Raw genomic sequence first — 13026 nt, 5'->3', positions numbered from 1 at the left:
TTCATTAGTTCACTTTTCATGGTAAAACTCAGCAGAAGATCTTCACAGCCATCTACACATCATAGGGGAGATCTCATGATACCTTCTCTCCATCTACCTGATGATCCTGAGGAACATTGGGATCTTCTTGTTTACAGTCCTGTGGAAATAGAGGAGGACGGGGACATCTCTCTGGTGTTGTCCTCTTACTGGATAGATCTGGAGGAAACACATACAGGGACTGAATTCATTCTTTACATACAGATAATTATAGGCTGTGTGTATTTAGTCCTGTCTATTACCTGGTGATGAGAGGGGCTGGGGATCCTCCATCATGACGTCCTTGTACAGATCTCTGTGTCCTTCTACATACTCCCACTCCTCCTTGGAGAAATAGACAGCGACATCCTGACACCTTATAGGAACCTGACACATACAATGATACCGTCATCCCCTGATCCCTTCATAGTGTTACTGTATAATGTCCCAGCATTCCCAGCAGTGTCACCTCTCCAGTCAGCAACTCAATCATCTTGTAGGTGAGTTCTAGGGTCTTCTGGTCATTGATGTCCTCGTGTATTAGGGGGTGAGGAGGAGGCCCCATGATTGGGCTCAGGAGTCTTTCCCATCCCTCAGACACAGGGTCCTGACAGAGCTCACTAGAGGTCTTCTTCACTACTGTGTAATCCTGGTTATGGAGAGACACATTAATAAATCTCACTACAGACATTTCCACAGTCCTCACCTCTCCAGTTCTGTCCATCTTTTATTCCCATAGAAAAGAATGAGGTAATGTGACGTCATCGGAATCTCTCACCTCTCCAGTAAGCCGGAAAAGAATCTCTAGGATAAGGTGTATTATCCTCTCCGCCATCTTGTCCCTGTCCAAATCCATCCTTGGTGAGGAAAATTCTTTTAATATGCAAGATTTTCACTCAGAGGATCTGATATTATAGAGACCTGAATGAGAAGATGCGACGAAGTAACATTATAAATATCCTGTGTAATAATACAATTACTGGAGACAAAAAGGGGAAACATATCAGGAGATAGAACGTGTGGATCAGAGGTCTCAAACTGCATTCCTCGAGGGCCGCAAACAGGTCATGTTTTCATTCAGCAGCTGAATACGTTTCTCATAGACTCATCTTCCATAACGCTAATTCTCGTCTCATTTACCGACACTGGAATCGGCATTAGCAATACTGCAGGAGATATTCATTACACGTGACAGGAGAAATAACTACTTCATGATAAGGACGACATCTTCATCTTCTACTACGGCTCTAGAAACATATTTGGCCAGAGTCCATCACTGACTCCATCCCCACCGGCCGTCTATATGAAGGTTTCCCGTCTTCCCCGCACTGTAAACTTCTATCATGTTAGAGGCATTTATAAAAGCTTGTTTGTAAGAACATCAAGACAGGAGTTATTTGATGCCAAAGTCTCAATGTAAAATGTTTCTTTTTCTCGGGATATGATTTTTTTGGGGGGGGATCATTTTCCTGTAAACTTCCATATATTATATAAAAAACACCCCTCCTCCCCCCCAAAAAAAACCAGGTGTTAAACTGTTACAAATTAAAATAGGGGATGGTGGTACTGTGAGAACTAACAAATAAAGTTGCACTCTGTAGCGCTATAGTATGTAAGTTTGAATTACATCACCGCTCTAGATAATAGGAATAAAATTCATATATTTCTGGCTTACGTGATATAGCACTATACAATGTAACTTTATCTATAGAGGCGATTACTCTTCGTTTGCACCTGTACACACCAGTTTCTTGTCAGTCTTTTTATTATTTTTGTACTGTGAGAACATTATACTGTGTGTGGGGGGATGGCAGTACCGTGGGATCATTATTCTGTGTGGGGGCCCTGTACTATGAGAGTAATACTTGTTTCCTTGGTTCCCATCTTTCATAGTTGGGTCATTTGTATCTATCAGCGGAAAAGGAACAAAACCATTGTGATTCTTATAAGAAGACAACACAAAACCCCCTAAATATAACATTTTATAACACCCCCACAATCTGTGACTCTTCAGGGTAAATCGCTATCTCATCATTGGATTAGAGCTGATACTATGAAGCTAAAGTGACTAAACAGACTCTCTGTCACCTCCATAAAGGGGCACTTTTCTGTGTTTGTCAGAACTGTCCGAGGATTATTAGAGGGGATAGTTTCCCCCTAATTAGAAGGGACACCTGTGGGAATTGGGGTCTTTACCTGCTACAGTTCTGGTGGGATTTACTCCATAAAGTGCTGGAATCACTGTCTCCCAAAGGGTTAAATGGCGTCTGTAACTTCAATGTCTTTCTATAAAGCTTCTTCTCGGAACTTTCTTCCTCTGTTTTCTGCCGTATTTCTATTACCGTACTCTCCGGAATCAGGAATGTATTAAGTCCTATAGAAACTGCAGAGAAAGAATCATTTCTATTTCTGTGTTTCTAGGATTCTTCTTGTGGGAATTGGTTGCGATATCCACTGTGCAATATATTTATAGTATTAATGCGCCAGTAATGGGGAATTGAGTCGCCCGCCAGGGCGGTGGGGTACCTGGTACCGGGTCCGGTGTTCATAGGGGATGTCACGGTGGCGACCCGGTCCGTGGCCTTGGGCGCCAATGTAAAAGGGGAAATTGAATAAAGTTTATGTTCGTGACGCCATGCCTGTGGCATTCGGTTAGTGGGGACCATCGCTGGTTTAACCCCTTTCTGACAATAGACGTACTATCCCGTCGAGGTGGGGTGGGCCCATATGACCACCGATGGGATAGTACGTCATATGCGATCGGCCGCGCTCTTGGAGGGAGCGCAGCCGGGTGTCAGCTATCGCAGCTGACATCCGGCACTATGTGCCAGGAGCGGTCACGGACCACCCCCCGGCACATTAACCCCCGGCACACTGCGATCAAACATGATCGCAGTGTTCCGGCGGTATAGGGAAGCATCGCGCAGGGAGGTGGCTCCCTGCGGGCTTCCCCGAGACCCCCAGAGCAACGCGATGTGATCTCGTTGCTCCGAGGGTCTCTTACCTCCTCCTCCCTGCAGCAGGCCCGGATCCAAAATGGCCGCGGCATCCGGGTCCTGCAGGGAGGTGGCTTCACGGCGCCGGGAAGCCAGGAGCTGTGCATGTCAGATCGCCGATCTGACACAGTGCACAGCAAAGTGTCAGATCAGCGATCTTACACTATAACATGATGCCCCCCATCCTGGGGCAATGTTATAATGTAAAGAAAAAAAATATTCACATGTGTAAAAAAAACTTTAAAAAAATTCCCCCAAAAAAATCCCCCCCCCCAAAAAAAATATATTGTTCCTATAAATAAATTTCTTTATCTAAATAAAAAAAAAAAAAAACAATAAAAGTACACATATTTAGTATCACCACGTCCGTAACGACCTGACCCATAAAACTGTCCCACTAGTTAACCCCTTCAGTGAACACCGTAAAAAAAAAATTCGTGTGGAATAACACACGATCAAAAAGACGGATATAAATAACCATGGTACTGCTGAAAACGTCATCTTGTCCCGCAAAAAAAGAGCTGCCATACAGCATCAAAGAAAAAATAAAAAGTTATAGTCCTCAGAATAAAGCGATGCAAAAATAATTATTTTTTATATAAAATAGTTTTTATCGTATAAAAGCGCCAAAACATAAAAGAATGATATAAATGAGGTATCGCTGTAATCGTACTGACCCGAAGAATAAAACTGCTTTATCAATTTTACCAAACGTGGAACGGTATAAACGCCTCCCCCAAAAGAAATTCATGAATAGCTGGTTTTTGGTCATTCTGCCTCACAAAAATCAGAATAAAAAGCGATCAAAAAATGTCACGTGCCCAAAAATGTTACCAATTAAAACATCAACTCGTCCCGCAAAAAACAAGACCTCACATGACTCTGCGGACCAAAATACGGAAAAATTATAGGTCTCAAAATGTGGTAACGCAAAAAATATTTTTTGCAATAAAAAGCATCTTTCAGTGTGTGACGGCTGCCAATCATAAAAAATCTGCTAAAAAACCCGCTATAAAAGTAAATCAAACCCCCCTTCATCACCCCCTTAGTTAGCGAAAAATTAAAAAAATGTATTTATTTCCATTTTCCCATTAGGGTTAGGGCAAGGGTTAGGGTTGGGGCTAGGGTTAAGGCTACAGTTAGGGTTGGGGCTAAAGTTAGGGTTTGGATCACATTTACGGTTGGGATTAGGGTTAGGGGTGTGTCAGTGTTAGGGGTGTGGTTAGGGTTACCATTGGGATTAGGGATGTGTTTGGATTAGGGTTTCAGCTATAATTGGGGGGGGTTTCCACTGTTTAGGCACATTAGGGGCTCTCCAAACGCGACATGGCGTCCGATCTCAATTCCAGCCAATTCTGCGCTGAAAAAGTAAAACAGTGCTCCTTCCCTTCCGAGCTCTCCCGTGCGCCCAAACAGGGGTTTACCCCAAAATATGGGGTATCAGCGTACTCAGGACACATTGAACAACTTTTGGGGTCCAATTTCTCCTGTTACCCTTGGGAAAATACAAAACTGGGGGCTAAAAAATAATTTTTGTGGAAAAACAATTTTTTTTTATTTTCACGGCTCTGCGTTATAAACTGTAGTGAAACACTTGGGGGCTCAAAGTTCTCACAACACATCTAGATAAGTTCCTTGGGGGGTCTAGTTTCCAATATGGGGTCACTTGTGGGGGGTTTCTACTGTTTAGGTACATTAGGGGCTCTGCAAACGCAATGTGACGCCTGCAGACCAATCCATCTAAGTCTGCATTCCAAATGACGCTCCTTCCCTTCCGAGCTCTGCCATGCGCTCAAACGGTGGTTCCCCCCCACATATGGGGCATCAGCGTACTCAGGACAAATTGGACAACAACTTTTGTGATCCAATTTCAACTGTTACCCTTGGAAAAATACAAAACTGGGGGCTAAAAAAAATTTTTTGTGAAAAAAAAAAAAAGGATTTTTTATTTTCACGGCTCTGTGTTATAAACTGTAGTGAAATACTTGGGGGTTCAAAGTTCTCACAACACATCTAGATAAGTTCCTTGGGGGGTTTAGTTTCCAATATGGGGTCACTTGTGGGGGGTTTCAATGCTTAGGCACATCAGTGGCTCTCAAAACGCAACATGGCGTCCCATCTCAATTCCTGCCAATTTTGCATTGAAAAGTCAAACGGCGCTCCTTCCCTTCCAAGCTCTCCCATGTGCCCAAACAGTGGTTTACCCCCACATATGGGGTATCAGCGTACTCAGGACAAATTGCACAACTTTTGAGGTCCAATTTCTTCTCTTACCCTTGGGAAAATAAAAAATTGGGGGTGAAAATATCATTTTTGTGAAAAAATATGATTTTTTATTTTTACGTCTCTGCATTATAAACTTCTGTGAATCACTTAATGGGTCAAAGTGCTCACCACACATCTAGAAAAGTTCCTTAGGGGGTCTACTTTCCAAAATGGTGTCACTTGTGGGGGGTTTCAATGTTTAGGCACATCAGGGGCTCTCCAAACGCAACATGGCGTCCCATCTCAATTCCAGTCAATTTTGCATTGAAAAGTCAAATGACGCTCCTTTGCTTCCGAGCTCTGCCATGCGCCCAAACAGTGGTTTACCCCCAGATATGGGGTATCGGCGTAATCAGGACAAATTGTACAACAACTTTTAGGGTCCATTTTCTCCTGTTACTCTTGGTAAAATAAAACAAATTGGAGCTGAAGTAAATGTTTTGTGAAAAAAAGTTAAATGTTCATTTTTATTTAAACATTCCAAAAATTCCTGTGAAACACCTGAAGGGTTAATAAACTTCTTGAATGTGGTTTTGAGCACCTTGAGGGGTGCAGTTTTTAGAATGGTGTCACACTTGGGTATTTTCTAGCATACAGACCCCTCAAAATGACTTCAAATGAGATGTGGTCCCTAAAAAAAAATGGTGTTGTAAAAATGAGAAATTGCTGGTCAACTTTTATCCCTTATAACTCCCTAACAAAAAAAAATGTTGGTTCCAAAATTGTGCTGATGTAAAGTAGACATGTGGGAAATGTTACTTATTAAGTATTTTGTGTGACATACAGTATCTCTGTGATTTAATTGCATAAAAATTCAAAGTTGGAAAATTGCGAAATTTTCAAACTTTTCATCAAATTTCAGTTTTTTTCACAAATAAACGCAGGTAGTATCAAAGAAATTTTACCACTATCATGAAGTACAATATGTCATGAGAAAACAGTGTCAGAATCACCGGGATCCGATGAAGCGTTCCAGAGTTATAACCTCACAAAGGGACAATAATCATAATTGTAAAAATTGGCCTGGTCATTAACGTGCAAACCACCCTTGGTGGTAAAGGGGTTAAAGGGTCCTCTGGGGTGATGTTATGGCAGCTAGATGGTATAACTTCCCACAGGTGAAGTATATCCCCAGGGCTCCAGGTGTGTAGATGGAAGATGGAGAATGGTGCAGTAAAGGAGGACACAGGTTTGCAGTCTCTTTATCTGGTTTACTGAAGACTTCAGGCAGCCACAGTCTAGGGCACCAGATCACAAGATAAGCAGAGTCCGGCCGGCTTGGAAGCGAATCCAGAGTCCTCTTTACCAGGTGGAGATGAAAGCCTTCCTCTACCACAGTGGTGTTGTAGTCCCTTACTGCCTATGGCTTCTGATAAAATCCTCACTGTTCATCTCTGTCCCCCATATAGGATAGGACACAAACTCGTATGGCAGGTGACTCGAGCCTTTTTACAGGGACTCTATCATGCCCCGGGCTCTATGCGTCACTGTGCCTCCTAGGTATTGAGGGGGACAGGTAAGTTGCAGTTCAGCTGTCCTGCCGGTCTCTGCTGTCAGTCTTGGTCTACGTTCACATTAGCGCTCTGCGCCGCAGCGTCGCCGCATGCGTCATGCGCCCCTATATTTAACATGGGGGCGCATGGACATGCGTTGTGCTGCGTTTTGCGACGCATGCGGTTTTTTAGCCGCAAGCGTTGGGCGCAGGCAACGCAGCAAGTTGCATTTTTTTTGCGTCCAACTTTCGGCAAAAAAAGGACGCATGCGTCGCAAAACGCAGCGTTTTAGCGTGCGTTTTGTTGCGGTTTTGTTTGCGTTGTGCGTTGCGTCGCCGACGCTGCGGCGCACAACGCAAATGTGAACGTAGCCTTAGAGTCCCTTACAACCTCGGTGTTCCGGCTTCCGGTGATCTGCGCCTCAGAGGGCGGCAGCCTGCTCGCAGCTGGTCACCCCTGATATCACTCTCCTGTGCTTAGCTCTCCTTCACAATCTGTTCTGCTTTCGATGTTATCTCTTTCCTGGAGCTTCAGCACTTTCTCATGGCTGCAAGGCTCCTCATACGTTCTTCCTGCCTCAGACTGCTCCAGTCTGCTGTCTGGCACTATCTGACTGAATCTCCCTCACGAGTCACTTTCCCTCCAAACCACAATATACAGTGCCTACAAGTAGTATTCAACCCCCTGCAGATTTAGCAGGTTTAATAAGATGCAAATAAGTTAGAGCCTTCAAACTTCAAACAAGAGCAGGATTTATTAACAGATGCATAAATCTTACAAACCAAAAAGTTTTGTTGCTCAGTTAAATTTTTATAAATTTTAAACATAAAAGTGTGGGTCAATTATTATTCAACCCCTAGGTTTGATATTTTGTGGAATAACCTTTGTTTGCAATTACAGCTAATAATCGTCTTTTATAAGACCTGATCAGGCCGGCACAGGTCTCTGGAGTTATCTTGGCCCACTCCTCCATGCAGATCTTCTCCAAGTTATCTAGGTTCTTTGGGTGTCTCATGTGGACTTTAATCTTGAGCTCCTTCCACAAGTTTTCAATTGGGTTAAGGTCAGGAGACTGACTAGGCCACTGCAACACCTTGATTTTTTGCCTCTTGAACCAGGCCTTGGTTTATCTTGGCTGTGTGCTTTGGGTCGTTGTCTTGTTGGAAGATGAAATGACGACCCATCTTAAGATCCTTGATGGAGGAGTGGAGGTTCTTGGCCAAAATCTTCAGGTAGGCCGTGCTATCCATCTTCCCATGGATGCGGACCAGATGGCCAGGCCCCTTGGCTGAGAAACAGCCCCACAGCATGATGCTGCCACCACCATGCTTGACTATAGGGATGGTATTCTTGGGGTCGTATGCAGTGCCATCCAGTCTCCAAACGTCACGTGTGTGGTTGGCACCAAAGATCTCGATCTTGGTCTCATCAGACCAGAGAACCTTGAACCAGTCAGTCTCAGAGTCCTCCAAGTGATCATGAGCAAACTGTAGACGAGCCTTGACATGACGCTTTGAAAGTAAAGGTACCTTACGGGCTCGTCTGGAACGGAGACCATTGCAGTGGAGTACGTTACTTATGGTATTGACTGAAACCAATGTCCCCACTGCCATGAGATCTTCCCGGAGCTCCTTCCTTGTTGTCCTTGGGTTAGCCTTGACTCTTCGGACAAGCCTGGCCTCGGCACGGGAGGAAACTTTCAAAGGCTGTCCAGGCCGTGGAAGGCTAACAGTAGTTCCATAAGCCTTCCACTTCCGGATGATGCTCCCAACAGTGGAGACAGGTAGGCCCAACTCCTTGGAAAGGGTTTTGTACCCCTTGCCAGCCTTGTGACCCTCCACGATCTTGTCTCTGATGGCCTTGGAATGCTCCTTTGTCTTTCCCATGTTGACCATGTTTGAGTGCTGTTCACAAGTTTGGGGAGGGTCTTAAATAGTCAGAAAAGGCTGGAAAAAGAGATAATTAATCCAAACATGTGAAGCTCATTGTTCTTTGTGCCTGAACTACTTCTTAATACTTTAGGGGAACCAAACAGAATTCTGGTGGGTTGAGGGGTTGAATAATAAATGACCCTCTGAAAAAACTTTTCCCAATTTAAAAAAAAAATAAATAAAGAAATAACATTCTTTTTTGCTGCAGTGCATTTCACACTTCCAGGCTGATCTACAGTCCAAATGTCACAATGCCAAGTTAATTCCAAATGTGTAAACCTGCTAAATCTGCAGGGGGTTGAATACTACTTGTAGGCACTGTAAATATATATAGGGGAGTGACCTAGAAATAGGATCAAAAGCTCCCCCTTGTGGCCTGGAGTGTGAACATGTTGTGTGCATTGTGATTACCTGATAAAGAAGATCTTTCATCACTTCCAAGTGTAACATCACTCTCCCCGTGAGGAAAGCAATGTCACTGTGACGACCAGGACCCTGGGGCATCACAGAATCTCCACATCTCTCCACCTGCAGAGCCGCACTCCACATAGAGAATAATGGAGCCTCCAGCACCGACCTCCACCCGCAGAGCCACATTCCACACAGAGAATAATGGAGCATCCAGCACCGACCTCCACCCGCAGAGCCGCACTCCACATAGAGAATAATGGAGCCTCCAGCACCGACCTCCACCCGCAGAGCCGCACTCCACATAGAGAATAATGGAGCCTCCAGCACCGACCTCCACCCGCAGAGCCACACTCCACACAGAGAATAATGGAGCCTCCAGCACCGACCTCAACCCGCAGAGCTGTGCACTCCACACAGAGAATAATGGAGCCTCCAGCACCGACCTCCACCCGCAGAGCCGCACTCTACATAGAGAATAATGGAGCCTCCAGCACCGACCTCCACCCGCAGAGCCGCACTCCACATAGAGAATAATGGAGCCTCCAGCACCGACCTCCACCCGCAGAGCCACACTCCACACAGAGAATAATGGAGCCTCCAGCACCGACCTCAACCCGCAGAGCTGTGCACTCCACACAGAGAATAATGGAGCCTCCAGCACCGACCTCCACCCGCAGAGCCGCACTCTACATAGAGAATAATGGAGCCTCCAGCACCGACCTCCACCCGCAGAGCCGCACTCCACATAGAGAATAATGGAGCCTCCAGCACCGACCTCCACCCGCAGAGCCGCACTCTACATAGAGAATAATGGAGCCTCCAGCACCGACCTCCACCCGCAGAGCCGCACTCCACATAGAGAATAATGGAGCCTCCAGCACCGACCTTGACCCGCAGAGCCGCACTCTACATAGAGAATAATGGAGCCTCCAGCACCGACCTCCACCCGCAGAGCCGCACTCCACATAGAGAATAATGGAGCCTCCAGCACCGACCTCCACCCACAGAGCCGCACTCCACATAGAGAATAATGGAGCCTCCAGCACCGACCTCCACCCGCAGAGCCGCACTCCACATAGAGAATAATGGAGCCTCCAGCACCGACCTCCACCCGCAGAGCCGCACTCCACATAGAGAATAATGGAGCCTCCAGCACCGACCTCCACCCGCAGAGCCGCACTCCACATAGAGAATAATGGAGCCTCCACCACAAACCTCCACCCGCAGAGCCGCACTCCACATAGGAAATAATGGAGCCTCCAGCACCGACCTCCACCCGCAGAGCTGTGCACTCCATACAGAGAATAATGGAGCCTCCAGCACCGACCTCCACCCGCAGAGCCGCACTCCACATAGAGAATAATGGGGCCTCCAGCACCGACCTCCACCCGCAGAGCCGCACTCCACATAGAGAATAATGGGGCCTCCAGCACCGACCTCCACCCGCAGAGCCGCACTCCACATAGAGAATAATGGAGCCTCCAGCACCGACCTCCACCCGCAGAGCCGCACTCCACATAGAGAATAATGGAGCCTCCAGCACCGACCTCCACCCGCAGAGCCGCACTCCACATAGAGAATAATGGAGCCTCCAGCACCGACCTCCACCCGCAGAGCCGCACTCCACATAGAGAATAATGGGGCCTCCAGCACCGACCTCCACCCGCAGAGCCGCACTCCACATAGAGAATAATGGAGCCTCCAGCACCGACCTCCACCCGCAGAGCCACACTCCACATAGAGAATAATGGGGCCTCCAGCACCGACCTCCACCCTCAGAGCCACACTCCACATAGAGAATAATGGGGCCTCCAGCACCGACCTCCACCCGCAGAGCCGCACTCCACATAAAGAATAATGGAGCCTCCAGCACCGACCTCCACCCGCAGAGCCGCACTCCACCTAGAGAATAATGGAGCCTCCAGCACCGACCTCCACCCGCAGAGCCGCACTCCACATAGAGAATAATGGGGCCTCCAGCACCGACCTCCACCTGCAGAGCCACACTCCACATAGAGAATAATGGAGCCTCCAGCACCGACCTCCACCCGCAGAGCCACACTCCACATAGAGAATAATGGAGCCTCCAGCACCGACCTCCACCCACAGAGCCACACTCCACATAGAGAATAATGGAGCCTCCAGCACCGACCTCCACCCACAGAGCCGCACTCCACATAGAGAATAATGGGGCCTCCAGCACCGACCTCCACCCGCAGAGCCGCACTCCACATAGAGAATAATGGGGCCTCCAGCACCGACCTCCACCCGCAGAGCCGCACTCCACATAGAGAATAATGGAGCCTCCAGCACCGACCTCCACCCGCAGAGCCGCACTCCACATAGAGAATAATGGAGCCTCCAGCACCGACCTCCACCCGCAGAGCCACACTCCACACAGAGAATAATGGAGCCTCCAGCACCGACCTCAACCCGCAGAGCTGTGCACTCCACACAGAGAATAATGGAGCCTCCAGCACCGACCTCCACCCGCAGAGCCGCACTCTACATAGAGAATAATGGAGCCTCCAGCACCGACCTCCACCCGCAGAGCCGCACTCCACATAGAGAATAATGGAGCCTCCAGCACCGACCTCCACCCGCAGAGCCGCACTCTACATAGAGAATAATGGAGCCTCCAGCACCGACCTCCACCCGCAGAGCCGCACTCCACATAGAGAATAATGGAGCCTCCAGCACCGACCTCCACCCGCAGAGCCGCACTCTACATAGAGAATAATGGAGCCTCCAGCACCGACCTCCACCCGCAGAGCCGCACTCCACATAGAGAATAATGGAGCCTCCAGCACCGACCTCCACCCACAGAGCCGCACTCCACATAGAGAATAATGGAGCCTCCAGCACCGACCTCCACCCGCAGAGCCGCACTCCACATAGAGAATAATGGAGCCTCCAGCACCGACCTCCACCCGCAGAGCCGCACTCCACATAGGAAATAATGGAGCCTCCAGCACCGACCTCCACTCGCAGAGCTGTGCACTCCACACAGAGAATAATGGAGCCTCCAGCACCGACCTCCACCCGCAGAGCCGCACTCCACATAGAGAATAATGGGGCCTCCAGCACCGACCTCCACCCGCAGAGCCGCACTCCACATAGAGAATAATGGGGCCTCCAGCACCGACCTCCACCCGCAGAGCCGCACTCCACATAGAGAATAATGGAGCCTCCAGCACCGACCTCCACCCGCAGAGCCGCACTCCACATAGAGAATAATGGAGCCTCCAGCACCGACCTCCACCCGCAGAGCCACACTCCACATAGAGAATAATGGGGCCTCCAGCACCGACCTCCACCCTCAGAGCCACACTCCACATAGAGAATAATGGGGCCTCCAGCACCGACCTCCACCCGCGGAGCCGCACTCCACATAGAGAATAATGGAGCCTCCAGCACCGACCTCCACCCGCAGAGCCGCACTCCACCTAGAGAATAATGGAGCCTCCAGCACCGACCTCCACCCGCAGAGCCGCACTCCACATAGAGAATAATGGAGCCTCCGGCACCGACCTCCACCCGCAGAGCCGCACTCCATATATATGGCTACTTTGTGCACACAGGACCTGTGATGAGGTCACAGGAGGGGAGGAGTCAGGGGTCACATGATCAGGGCCCTCAGTGTAAGCAGGACTCTGCTGTGCTGGTTGTCATGGTGCTGGATGAGGGGAAGTTTATGTGTGGGGTCATGAAGTGTTTACAGTGTGGATGTAGCAGAGCCGTGTGTGTATGAGGTGTACAGAGCGGAGCCATATGTGTGTACAGAGAGGAGCTGTGTGTGTACGGAGCAGAGCTGTGTGTACGAGGCTAAATGGTTTTCTTGCCCTTAGAGGGTCTTACAATTTCATGCATCATGATGGGTGATCAGTGGAAAACTGCATTTTTACCATCTGA

General features: G+C 48.2%; 1 protein-coding gene across 3 annotated transcripts in view; it reads right to left on the bottom strand.

Moving 5' to 3' along the window:
- Positions 1 to 12705, bottom strand: part of LOC143767603 (uncharacterized) — a 36480-nt gene extending 23775 nt beyond the window's left edge. Inside the window, exons 1-6 of one of the 3 annotated variants that reach the window (XM_077256030.1) lie at positions 12646 to 12705; positions 2215 to 2401; positions 797 to 939; positions 488 to 667; positions 282 to 405; positions 98 to 198 (exon numbers count right to left, since the gene is read on the bottom strand). In XM_077256030.1, coding sequence (XP_077112145.1) covers positions 98 to 198; positions 282 to 405; positions 488 to 667; positions 797 to 874 — 483 coding nt within the window. In that variant the 5' untranslated portion in view covers positions 875 to 939; positions 2215 to 2401; positions 12646 to 12705. Of the gene's footprint in view, positions 1 to 97; positions 199 to 281; positions 406 to 487; positions 668 to 796; positions 940 to 2214; positions 5114 to 12645 lie in introns of those variants that run through there. The other 2 variants (XM_077256029.1, XM_077256031.1) reach the window with 2 other exon arrangements.
- Positions 12706 to 13026: the final 321 nt, after the last annotated feature.

Source organism: Ranitomeya variabilis, chromosome 4 (assembly GCF_051348905.1).
Source record: "Ranitomeya variabilis isolate aRanVar5 chromosome 4, aRanVar5.hap1, whole genome shotgun sequence".
Lineage (NCBI taxonomy): Eukaryota > Metazoa > Chordata > Amphibia > Anura > Dendrobatidae > Ranitomeya > Ranitomeya variabilis.
The sequence above is the reverse complement of the archived record's forward strand: the minus strand, read 5'-3'. Positions and strand labels throughout refer to the sequence as shown.